Below are 13,471 nucleotides of genomic sequence, written 5' to 3' on the forward strand. Positions count from 1 at the left end.
TTCCATATGCAGTTTAGAACTAGCTTGTTAATTTCTACAATAAAGCCTCCTGGGATTTTGATTAAGATTGCATTAAACGTATAGATCAATTTAAAAAGAATTGACATCTTACCAATATTGAGTCTTCTAATATATGAATATGGTATAGCCCTCCATTTATTTAGATCTTCTTTAATGTCTCTAAGTAATGTTTTGTAATTTTATTGTATAGGACTTGCACTTCATTTGTTAAATGTTTCTTTAACTATTTAAGATTTTTTGATGCTATTGTAAATGGTACAGTTTTAATTTCCAACTGTTTGTTGCTAATATATATAAACACAGTTGATTTTTGTATATTGACCTTTTTTGATTATAACTTTCACAATGTATCTATCAGTTTGCCATACTGTGGTGGCTTGCATATTGCTGTGATGCTGGATGCCATGCCATGGTATTTCAAATACCGATAGGGTTGTCCATGGTGGGCAGATTCAGTGACACTTTCAGACTAAGACAGACTAGGAAGGCAGGTCTGGTGATCTACTTCTGAAAATTAGCCAATGAAAACCTTATGGATCACAACAGAATAATTCCATAATAGTACTGGAAAATGTGCCCCCTAAGTGGGAAGGCACTACACAATAGCTGCAACAATGGACTCAAACATACCAAAGATGAAGAAGATGGTGCAGGACCAGGCAACATTTCATTCTGTCCATAAGTTGGAGTTGACTTGACAGCAACTAACAACAACATGCTGTGACCTTGTTTAACTCGCCAGTAGCTTTTTATGGATTCCTTAGGATTTTCTATATTCATAACCATGCCATCTGCAAACACAGACCGTTTCCTTCTTTTCTCTTTTCCATCAATATGTCTTTCATTACTTTTCTTACCTTATTACACTGCTGGTGAAAGTATCCCAATCTTAGAGGAAAGTATTCCGTCTTCCACCATTTAGTATGTTAACTATAGGTTTTCCTAGCTACTCTTATCAGGTTGAGAAATTTCACCGTCTTGATAATTTGTTGATAGTGTTTATCATAAGAGTATTAATTTTTGACAAATGTTTTTATTCACCTATTGAGATCATCATATAGTTTTTCCTTTATTCTGTCAATATAGCAAAAATTTGGAGGCTAAATAAACATTGCATTTCTGAGATGAATGCAAACTGGGCATGATGCATTACTCTTTTATATATTGCTTATACTTTATTGAGAATTTTTGTGTATATGTTTACAAAAGATATTGGTTGATAGTTTTTCTTCTTGCAGTCAGTTTGTTTCATCTCGGTAACAAGATAATCCTGACCTCAAAAATGAATTGGGAAGTGTCTTTCCTGCTCTATTCTCTGAAAAAAAAAATTGTATAGGATTAGTATTATTTTTTCCTTAAATGTTTGATACAATTCACCAGCAAAATCACCTGGATATGGTAATTGCATTACCAGATGTATCTAATTACAAATTAACTTTTTTTTTTTGATAGAAACAATGCAATTAACATTTTCTAATCTTAAGTCAAATTTGGTAATTTGTATCTTGCAATGAATATGTCTATTTCCTCTGACTTTCTGAATTTATTGACACAAAATCTTTTTTCAAATTCACTTATCTGGTAGTAAATCTCTTCCATTCAATACTCATGTTTCTCTCTTTTTATATTGATCATTCTTGCTAGAGGTTTGTCAATGTTTTTGATCTTTTCAAATAACTAGCTTCTGATTTCACTGATTTTCTTTATGTTTTATATCATTAAATTCTACTCTTATCTTTACAATTTCCTTTATTCCAGTTATTTAGGTTTATTTGGCCATTCTTTTTCTAGTTTTAAAAGGTAGAAGCTTAGATGATTGATTGAATCCTTTTTTTCCTGATATAGCCAATTAAACTATACGTTTTCTCTTCACATAATTTTAGATACATCACATGGATTTTCATATATTGTGTTTTAATTTTCATTTAGTTTAATGTGTTTTCTAATTGTTCTTATTTTTTTTTTCTTTAGAGCATAAGTTAATTAGAATATGTGGTTTAATTTCAAAGTAGTTAGGCATTTTTTCCAGTAAATTTTATTATTGATTTCTAGTATAGTTCTATCATAGTCATAAAAAGTCCTCTGCATGATTTCAATCATTTTTTATTTGTTGGAATTTGTGTTATGATCCAGTATATTATCTATCTTAATGAGTGATGTATGTTTGCTTGAAAAGAACAAGCTGTTGTTGATTAGAAGCAAAAAAAATCCCATTGCCATTAAGTCAATTTCAGCTTAGATCTAGTTGTTGATAGTTCTGTTCAAGTCTTCTATATAGTCTCATAGATTTTTAATTATTTGTTATTTCCTCTATCAATGGTTCTGCTAATTTATGTAATTAAAAACTCAAAAAGGCTAGAAGGATCGAGTTATAATATACAAGAAATCTGACTTTGGTCAATAGTTTGAGAACTTTGCCTGTTTCATAACCTAGCCTTCTATCCTGTCACTTCCTTACTAGGGCAAAGGTGATGATGCTGCTGCTGATGACAGCAACCACCTTGTGTAGAAAGTAATTATATCTCAGGCATTGTGCTAAGTCATTTAATATCTAGGACAATGTTGTTATTTTCACTCTTTGAAGCTAGGGAAATGAAAGTTCAGAGGAGTTAAGTATCTTCTTCCAGGTCACTCAACAAATGAATAACAGAAGATGAATTTGAACAATACGGAAAGAGTCCTTGGGATGTCTGACTGCACAGACACAGTTCCTTACACAATCGCGACACACTGCTCACGAGAGCCCAAGTCTAAGGACAAACAGATTCAGAAAGGAATTGATTCTGAAATGATACCGTTAACAAAAGCAGGATAAGGAAATAAAGAAAATTTCTCTTCTGCCATAAAACATATGCTTCATCTGGAAAGCTGAGTGAAAACTACAATGACCAAGATGATTAAATTGGCTGTCGCAATCACAGATGGTAGAGACTCAACAGATGCCTTTCTGTTGTGGGGATACGTGCCATTAAAATATGGATGTATAAAGACCTCTATGCTGCACAATATGTTAAGACTTGTCCCCAGCATGTTGAGACTTGTCACGACTTGTTTTTCCAAACCCGTTACTGATTGGCTTGTTTACCTGAATTCCTCCTCCCTTGCCTGAAACATTGTTATTCACCCAAAGCCCATTGTTCTGTTATTTGCTTCACTGTTTGCTGTATTGACTATAAAATAAACTCCTGGGACTGAAGCCTAGGTTCAACTCCTCAGAGTGGCCCTCCTGGCCCCACTTCTCTGTAAGAGTTGTGGCATTGGTTATTGTCTCTGCCACCCCAACATTTGCCGCTGTTGCGACAGTCTATGAGAGACCTGAGCTTAAAATCACGACTCTATTCTGAGGCTCTGGGAAACCTAGAATCATTGAGCATGACCCTTAGTCAGGTGTCCTCCAGAAATGTCATAAGGTACTTTTCTGCCAGTAACATCTCAGACACATCAAGGACTGGAGGTTTGTGGTAAAGTCATTGTCTGTCTCTTTGGCAGAATTCAGATAAAGAGGTCCTGTTACTGGAAAGACCTGTTCTTGTTTCTTGCTCTTGAGACACCTGAAACTGTTAATTGCTTTTCAGTGGGCACTTCTTCAGGGAGAATGGGACCTGAAATTCTGTTGGCCAAGTGAGCGTACTGTAGAGGTAGTCACTGGGAACTAGAAAGGAGGACACTTCCTTGGTGAATGCTTCTTAGGTGGGCATAAGTGGGCATAAGTCTAAGCACTTTAGAAGTCAAAGGGGCTCAGGATACTTAAGTAGGGACACAGAAGGTAGCTGGAAGGGTTGCTTGAACTGTTCCTGCTGCTGGTAGGACATACATCCTGTGTGTCAGGAAATCTGAAACTCTTCCACTGACAACGATCACAGGAGAAATTTTCCTGCACTTAAAACACTAATGAGTTGAGCTATCGCCTCTTTGATCTCCAGAAATGTTTTTTGATCTCAAAACACTATCATTAGGAGTCTGCATGGCTTCCGCTCCCTTCCTTTTTAGCATTTTATCGGCAATTTGGTCTTCACTGGCAAGCCACTTCCTTTCTCATGACATTTACTACAGAAAATTCCACTCTTCTTTAGGAGCAATAAATCTTGATGGTTACAAAAGACAGTATCAGAAAAGCATACAATTTATGACATTCTCGCCAATCCCATAGAATTTTTATTTCCCATATTCTGTTTTTTAGAGTTCCTATTAAGGATCTGGAAACCCTGGTGGTGTAGTGGTTAAGAGCTATAGCTGCTAACCAAAAGGTCAGCAGTTCAAATCCACCAGGCACTCATCGGAAACTGTATGGGGCAGTTCTCTGTCCTGTAGGGTCACTATGAGTCGGAATCGATTTGTCGGCAATGTATATGTTTTTATTTTTTTAATTAAAGATCTAGCTGTCTTGAGAAAGGAGCCAAGTGCCACAGAATTGCTGAGACTTGCCTGCTGTGTTTGGGGGCTCATAATTTAATACACAAACCTTTGAAATTCAATGGGAATTTATGCCTTAATCCTTCATAAAATAGAAGAGAATCACTTCTTCTCATTCAATTTGTATTCAAAATTCCCCCCTTTTAATTCGTTAATTCCTTTTAATTTTAACAAAGTACAATATAAAACAAGCCAAAGTTAATTTTTTAGACCAAAAAAACAAAAAGAAAAAAAAAAAAAATGTCAGCAGTATATCTGCAACAAAATAAACACCAAAAGGAATTCTTCTCATCGGATGAAAATTGTTCCAGATAGAAACATAAAAATATTTAAAGGACTGAAGCGCATGCTCATAGAACCATAGAAAATATAAATATGTGAATAAATCTAAATAATAATGACTTGTGGGTTTTTATATGCATGTAGAATTGAAATATCTGATAGTAGTAACATAAAAGGCAGGAAGGTATAAACAGAATTAAAGTGTACCAGTGAACTTGCATTCTCTGGGAAATCTTTTTTAAAAGTGTTGATTTATTTTAGACACGAATAAGTCAAGTATACATGCTGTAATCACTAAAAAATAAAAGTATATACAATCTTACTAATCTAATAAAGAAGAAAATAAAATAAATACACTTTATTAAACCAAAAGAAGGAAAAATGAGAGAAAAAAAGCGTGTATATAGAACAAGTGATACAAATAGAGAGCACTGGTATAGTGATAGATTTAAATTGAATTTTCATCAAATATAAATAAATTAATATTCCAAAGAAAATACAAAGATTAGAGTTTGATTATTCAGTACTGAAAGAGTGGTTTATATTTTAATAACCCTCCTGCTAATAACAATTAAAATTATGGATAAAATATTTAAAAACACCCACAATTAATTGAAGGCACTGGAGAGTGACCAAAGGCAGACAGAAACTGAATGTGAAATAGCCCTTAAAAGGAATGAGTCACACTGGGTTATATCCACAAATGATTGTTGTTTTATCCTGAAGGAACTCCCTAGTCTGCATGACACAAGGAGGTAGACATCCAGCAGAAAGCAGAACACCAGTCCTCTTCAATATTTACTGGAGGTCCTAGCCAGTACAATATGGCAAAGAAAAGAAATAAAATACATAGAAATTGGAAAGTAAAAGTATATTTATTCTCAGGCTACAAGACTTTATATAGAGAAAATCCTTCAAAGTCTAGAAAATCTCTTATAGCTAGTAAGTAAATCTAGTAATTTCATAGTATACTAAGTCAATATTCAAAAATCAATTGTAGTTTTTTTTTTTTAATTCTAGCAGCAAACAGTCCATAAAACTTAAATTGATATCATGTAGAATCATGATCAAATCAACCTAAAATACTTAAAAAATAAACTCAAAAAAATACAAAGATATTTCCATAAAAATTACAAAATGCTGATGAGATAAGTTCAAGAGGACTTAAGTAAGTGAAGGTACATAACATCTTTGTGTATCAGAAGCCAATATTTTTTAAAATGTGCATTCTCCCAAAATTGAAGAATATTTACCACACAATCCTAATCCAAATACCGAATATCAACAATCTTTTTCATACCACTTGTGAATAGTTTTAAAATTTATATGGAAATGAAAAGACCAAAAATAGTCAAAACAATTTTGAAAAAAAAAGAACAAAGTTGGGGGAATTTCATTACATATTTTCAATATTTACTGCAAAGCTATACTAATAGAGACTATGTAATATTGACATCAAGATAGTCAAATAGATAAATTGAAGGGATATGGAGTCTTGAAATTAACTGACACATCACAATCAAATAATTTTTGAAAAAGATACTAATACGATTTAATGGGAGAAGTCTTTTCAATAAAAGGCACAGAAAATAACTGGATATCCATGAACCTACATTCCAACCTCACTTCATACCCAAACACCTGTTCTTTAGGAATTATAGACCCAAACCTAACTACAAAATTATAAAGTTTTTAGAACAAAAAAAAATCATAGGGAAATATTTTGTAACCACAGGGTAGACAAAGAGTTCCTACAGAGGAAACAAAGTATACTAAATATGAAAGAAAAAAAAGAATATATTTCATGTTCATCAAAACACACTGTTAGGAAAATTAAGTCAATCCAGAAATTGGTAGAATACATTAACTATGTCAAAGTATATGTACCCATAATATGTAGAACTCTTACAAATCAATAAAGAAAAGGAAAGCTACATAATGGGCAAAAGATTTTAATAGACATCATGCAAAAGTAGGCAAAAAAGTGAAAAGATGTTTATCGTTTCTAGTCATCAGGAAAATGCAATTTAAAATCACAGTGAGATACTACTTCATAGCCACTAGAAAGCCTAAAACTTGAAACACAGAATAATAAATGTTGGCAAAGATGTAAAATAGCTGGAACTTTCATATTATGACAGGTAAAAACCAGTTACCATTGAGTTGATCCTCACTCTCCACAACCCCATGTGTGTCAGAGTAGAACTGTGCTCGGTAGGGTTTTCAGTGGCTGATTTTTCCAAAGTAGATGGTCATGCCTTTATTCCAAGGTGTCTCTAGGTGGACTTCAACCACTAACCTTTCAATTAGCAGACAAGTAGGTTAACCATTTCGGCCACCCAGGGATGCCTATCACTGGTAGGAGTGGCTGATGGTACAATCATCTTGGAAAATTATTTGGGAATATCTTATACATTTATAAAAAGAGGAAAAGCCTCTTAATTGTAAATGTATTTAGGTATACCCACTGCTGTCGAGTCGATTTTGACTCATAGCAACCCTATAGGACAGAGTAGAACTGCCCCATACAGGTTCCAAGGAGCGCCTAGTGGATTTGAACTGCCGACCTTTTGATTAGCAGTGGTAGCTCTTAACCACTACACCACCAGGGTTTCCATATTTAGGTACAGTATGATTTAATGTGAGGATTTTGTTGCTTTTAAAAATAATGGTGTGTGTGCATGGGTGTGCATGCATCTGTATGTATGAGTATATGTGTGTGTTCTCAGTTAATTATTCCCACGTGGACAAGTAGGACCATAAGAAAGGATATATTTAAAGAATATCGCTCCTTTTAACAGCTTACTTGACTTGTAAAATAAGCACTTATAACAAGCTGCACAGTAGCAGGAACTTTTCAAATCTAAATAAAAGAGTCTAAACCCCATTACTTTTGAAATGTGAGGTCAGAACACTCAAAAAATTAATTTTGGAGGTGAACAAAAGTGACTGGACCCTGAATTTCTGTGTGCTAATGGAGTGAAAAAGCAGGTGGTATCCATCAAGATGAGGTAGACACTGACCTTCTGGGGCCTTTGTATTTCCCTTTCTTCTGTACTATCCGTGTTTAAAGAAATACTCTGATTTTATGTAGAATGACACACTCATTCCCAAAAGCTGTTTATCTACAATGTCAGGTAGAAAAGTGAAGTGAATTAGAAAAGAGAGTAACAGTATAAAAGGGTAATACAGTTTAAAAATCTTATTTCCTAGAGGAGTTATGTCTAAGCTTCTCTGTTGCTGGAGCAAACAAGGCGATGATGATGATCTGCTGCTGCTAATGAACTACCATTTATTGCATGCTAATTCTGGGTCAAGGTCTCTGGGTGGCACAAATGGTTTGACTTCAACTACTATCCTAAAAAGTGAGGGTGGTGAGATTTTGCCTCATGTACTTTGGACATGTTATCAGGAGGGACCAGTCTCTGGAGAGGGACATCATGCTTGGCAAAGTAGAGGGTCAGTGAAAAAGAGGAAGAACCTCAAAGAGATGGATTGGCACAGTGGCTGCAACAATGGGCTCAAACATTGCAAAGATTGTGAAGATGGCACAGGATCGGACAGTCTTTCATTCTGTTTGTACACGAGGTCACTATGAGTCAGAACCAACTCAGTGGCACCTAAAACAACAGCGACTAACCTAAAGGTTGTCACTTTGAACCCACCCAGCAGTACCATGCAAAAAAGTCCTGGAAATCTGCTTCCATAAAGATTTTGGTCAAGAAAACCCTATGTAGCAGTTCTATTCTGTAACACATGGTGTTGCCATGACTTGGAATCATCTCGATGGCAATGAGGTTTGTTTGGTTTTGGTTAATTCTGGGTCAGGTATTCTTCCAACGAAGTTACAGGCATTATTCAATTTTATACCGAAGAAAAATTTGTAATCTAAATACTATTTTCCCCACTTTGCAATAGAGAAACCGAAATCCTGAGGGATTAAATAATTTGTCCCCCAAATCAAAAAGTAGTTAAAGAAAATAACATGGGTTCAAAATAATATAGAAATAATCTTTGGTATGATCCAAAATTCAGATAACAGTGTTTGTGAGAGCCTGGGTATTGGAATCAAAAAAGAATAGAAATAAAGTAAAATTATGCTATAATATTACTAACACAAGCAAGTTTGCAAAAGAAATAAAATATTTGTCCCATCTCAAAACATGTACTTTATTCAGGAAGTGAAAGGAAAATCCCAATTTTCCAAACGATGGAACTCCCTGCCCAGGTTACAGACACAGAAGACATGAGAATCATCTGATGAGACCGAAGGAGTGTGCCGCTGTTCATCTTTTGAAGCACTGGGATCCTGGCACAGCTGAGTACTGCCCTTTCTTAGTTACCTCCTAGAGAGCAGAAGTATAACCACGCAGGAAAAAAAAAAAAAAACTTCAGCTGTCAGGGATCATCACAGGCAGATCATGAGCTGATGGATGGAGAAGTGTGTCCATGATTGGCTTGGAAGAGAAGACGAAGGTGGAGCTGTGGAAGGAGGTGAGCCAGTTGTCCCTATCCTTTCATGATCCTGATGAATCCTGAAGATTCTTGCTCTTAGGTGGGCACTTCTGCTGGCAGGGTTGGAATACCTGCACAGGAGGGCATTTCTGCTGGCATGGCTGAGGTGGGCACTGCACAGGTGGGCATGGCTCAGGGCACTTTGGAGGTGGGCATGGTTCAGGGCACTTTGGAGGTGGGCATGGTTCAGGGCACTTAGGTGGGCATGGTTCAGGGCACTTTGGAGGTGGGCAAGGTTCAGGGCACTTAGGTGGGCATGGTTCAGGGCGCTTTGGAGGTGGGCATGGTTCAGGGCACTTAGGTGGGCATGGTTCAGGGCACTTAGGTGGGCACACCACAGGAGGTGGCTGGCAGGGCTGCTTGCACTGCTGCTGCTGGTAAGACATCCTTCTGGAGTCTCTGGGAATCTGAAAGAAATTAGGTGACAGTGTTCACGAGAAGGAACTCCTACAGACACAGATGCCAAAGCTTATTCGATTCCATTGGATATTAACTTTCCAGTCTCCAAGATATACTTTCATCTCTTAAGTCCCTTTTTACCACTTTCTGGCTTCTCCTCTTCAGGCAATTGCTTCACTAGCTCTGGGAAAATTCTCTCTGCTCTAAAGCAGAAAGTAATGATATTTACATAAAATAACTTCTTCCAGAAAGGCAGTCACAAGATCTGAACTCCTGAGCAACATCCCAAGAAGTTGCTATCATTATTTCTTACGAGGTGTCAACACTTGGGTAGAGAGCAAGCAGCTAGCTGTTCAGGGAGCATTCCATGGCCTTTGAAATCACAGCAGAATGGACTCCAAAAGAAATGCAAAGGAAAACAAATTACCTTGTTCTCTTCTTCAAACCAAATCTTTCCTATTAACTTCTTTTTCAATAGAGACATCAAACTATCTACTAGAACCCAAGATAAAACACCATATCATTGTATCATGATGCCCCAATCCACAGTTTTCATCAACTAAACGGCAATCAAACCCATGATCATAACTTTGGACTCACAAAATTTTCTGTCTTCAGACTGAATTCAAATATTTGAGAGCAACAAATAAACAGAAGAGCTCAAGAAATCAGACTCACCAGGTTCTCCAAAGAGATCAGGAATGGAGTATCAGGAGGATGCTAGCCGTGAAGCAGAGGACCTCTTTATAGGGCTTGCTGCCCCACCCAGGGGGAAGTGGAGTTGTCTAAATCTGGGCTGGTCCAACAATTTCCTAAACAAATATAAATGCATCCCTAACCGGCTTGACAGGGACGCTGATAATAAGAAGCATCCCACTTCCGGATCTCCTCCCTGGGATAAGTGTCCATGACTCAGAGGCCCTGCTTTCTGGACAGTTTCAGTGACTTCAGAGAACCTGGGAAACTCTCTAACTTGTGTTCAAAGGCTCTTTTTTTTTATTTTTATAATTAAATGAAGTTTACATTTCAAGTTAGTCTCCCATACAATTTTTTTTAATACATACATTGTTATGAGACCCCAACCGCTCACCCCATTCTGCGACAGCACACTCCTCCCCTCTGCCCCTGATTCCACATAAACATTGAACCAGCTCCTAACTCCTTCTGACTTACAATCTCACCTCTGGACAGAAGCTGCCCCTTTGATCTCTTGTATCTACTTGACTAAGAGGCACATTCTTCACGAGTATCACTTTATGTCCCACAGTCCAGTCCAATCCCCGTCTGAAGAGTTGGCCTCAGAAATTGTTTTAGTTCTGGGGTGATAGAGAGTTCAGGGGCCATGCTTTCCAGGGCGCCTCCAGTCTTAGTCAGACCATTAAGTCTGGTATTCTTACTGGAATTTGAGTTCTGCATCTCATCGTTCTACTGCTCCATCAGGGACTCTCTGTTTTGTTCCCTATCAGGGAAGTCATTGATGGTAGCTGGGCACCATCCAGTTCTTCTGGTCTCAGGTTAATGAAGTCTCTGTTTTATGTGGACCATTCTGTCTCTTGGTCTAATACTTTCCTTGTGTTTTGTGTTCTTTGTTCTCCTTTACTCCAAGTGGTTGGGACAAATTGATGCAACTTAGATGGCTGCTTGCAAGCTTTTAAGACCCCAGACACCACTCACCAAAGTAGGATGCACAACATTTTCTTAATAAGCTTTGCTATGCCAATTGACATAGATGTCCCCTGAAAGCATGGTCCCTAGACTCCCCATCCCTGCTACACTGTCTCTGAAAGTATTTGATTGTATTGAGGATACTTCTTAGCTTTGGTTTAGTCCAGTTGTGCTGGCTTCCCCTGTAGTGTGTGCTGTCCTTCCCTTCACCTAGGATGATTCTTATCTACTATCTAGTTAGTGAATAACCCTCACCCTCCCTCCCCACCCCCGTAACCACCAAAGAATGTTTTTTTTCTGTGTATAAACCTTTTCTTGAGTTCTTATAATAGTGGTCTTATACAATATTTGTCCTTCTGTGACTGACTAAATTCATTCAGCATAATAGGTTTCAGCTTCCAACATGTTATACTTCATCAGTGTTCTTTATCGTTGCATAATATTCCATTGTGTGGATATACCATAGTTTGTTTATCCATTTGTCTATTGATGGGCACCTAGGTTGCTTCCATCTTTTTGCTATTGTGAACAGTGCTGCAATGAACATGGGTGTGCATATATTTATTCGTGTGACGGCTCTTATTTCTCTAGGATATATTCCAAGGAGTGGGATAGCTGGATTATATGGTACTTCTATTTCTAGCTTTTTCAGGAAGTGCCAGATCGATTTCCAAAGTGGTTGTACCATTTTACATTCCCACCAACAGTGTATAAGTGTTCCAGTCTCTCCACAACCTCCCCAGCATTTGTTGTTGTGTGTTTTTTGCATTAATGCTAGCCTTTTTGGGGTGAGATGATATCTCATTGTAGTTTTGATCTGCATTTCTCTAAGGGCTAATGATTGTGAGCATTTCTTCATGTGTCTGTTACCGCCTGAATATCTTCTTTGGTGAAGTGCCTGTTCATATCCTTCGCCTATTTTTCAATTGGGTTATTTGTCTTTTGGTTGTTGAGGTTTTGCAGTATCTTGTAGATTTCAGAGGTTAAACGCTGATCAGATTTGTCGTAGCCGAAATTTTTTTCCCAGTCTGTAGGTTGTCTTTTCACTCTTTTGGTGAAGTCTTTGGATGAGCATAAGTGTTTGATTTTTAGGAGCTCCCATTTATCTAGTCTCTCTTCTGGTGTTTGTGCATTGTTACTTATGGTTCGTATTGTGTTTATGCCATGTATTAGGTCTCCTAGCGTTGTCCTTATTTTTTTTCCATGACCTTTACGTTTTTTATTTTATATTTAAGTCTTTGATCTATTTTGAATTAGTTTTTGTACTTGGTGTGAGATATGGGTCTTGTTTCAGTTTTTTGCATATAGATATCCAGTTATGCAAGCACCTTTTGTTAAAAAGACTGTCTTTACCCCAATTGATGGACTTCTCGCCTTTGTCAAATATTAGCTGCTCATAGGTGGATGAGCTTTTATCTGGATTCTCAACTCTGTTCCATTGGTCTATGTATCTGTTGTTGTACCAGTACCAGGCTGTCTTGACTACTGTGGCAGTATAATATGTCCTAAAATCAGGTAGTGTAAGGCCTCCCACTTTGTTCTTCTTCATGAATAATGGTTTATTTATTTGGGGCCTCTTCCCTTTCCATATGAAGTTGGTGATTTATTTCTCCATCTCATTAAAAAATACTGCTGGAATTTGGATTGGGATTGCATTGTATCTGTAGATTGCTTTGGGCAGAACTGACATTTTCACTATGTTGAGTCTACCTATCCATGAGCAAGGTATATTTTTCCACTTATACAGGTCTCTTTCAGTTTCTTGCAGTAGTGTCATGTTGTTTTCTCTGTAAAAATCTTTTACATCACCGGTCAGATTTATTTCTAGGTATTTTAACTTCTTGGGGGCTATTGTAAATGGTATGGATTTGGTGATATCCTCTTCAAGGTTCTCTTTGTTGGTGTAAAGGAATACAACTGATTTTTGTATGTTTATCTTCTATCCTGAAACCTTGCTGAAATCTTCTATTAGTTCCAGTAGTTTTCTTGTGGATTCTTTGGGGTTTTCTGTATATAGGATCATAACATCTGCAAATAGAGATACTTTGACTTCTTCCCTGCCTATTTGGATATCCTTTATTTCTTTTCCTAGACTAACTGCTCTGACTAGGACCTCCAGCACAATGTTGAATAATAGTGATGATAGAGGGCATCCTTCCCTGGTTCCTGTTCTCAA

The 13,471-nt window shown here is 37.0% G+C and overlaps 1 protein-coding gene across 1 annotated transcript; it reads right to left on the minus strand.

The window, feature by feature from the left end:
• Positions 1 to 9,233: 9,233 nt before the first annotated feature.
• On the minus strand, positions 9,234 to 10,011 carry LOC105757006 (small proline-rich protein 2E-like). Its single transcript, XM_012559965.2, has 2 exons — positions 9,567 to 10,011; positions 9,234 to 9,449 (listed from the first exon to the last, which is right to left on the minus strand). Exons 1-2 carry the CDS (start codon positions 9,615 to 9,617, stop codon positions 9,234 to 9,236), a joined length of 267 nt encoding a protein of 88 aa, XP_012415419.1. The 5' UTR covers positions 9,618 to 10,011.
• Positions 10,012 to 13,471: the final 3,460 nt, after the last annotated feature.

Source organism: Trichechus manatus, unplaced genomic scaffold (assembly GCF_000243295.1).
Source record: "Trichechus manatus latirostris isolate Lorelei unplaced genomic scaffold, TriManLat1.0 scaffold00473, whole genome shotgun sequence".
NCBI lineage: Eukaryota > Metazoa > Chordata > Mammalia > Sirenia > Trichechidae > Trichechus > Trichechus manatus.

What these genes read in the sequence shown, in the direction of transcription:
- LOC105757006 (XM_012559965.2), bottom strand. Translation starts at nt 9,617, where the DNA reads ATGTCTTACCAGCAGCAGCAGTGCAAGCAGCCCTGCCAGCCACCTCCT. An exon ending in CCTGCCAGCCACCTCCTGTG is followed by an intron (nt 9,450 to 9,566) that starts GTGTGCCCACCT and finishes CCACCTCCAAAG; the next exon opens with TGCCCTGAACCATGCCCACC.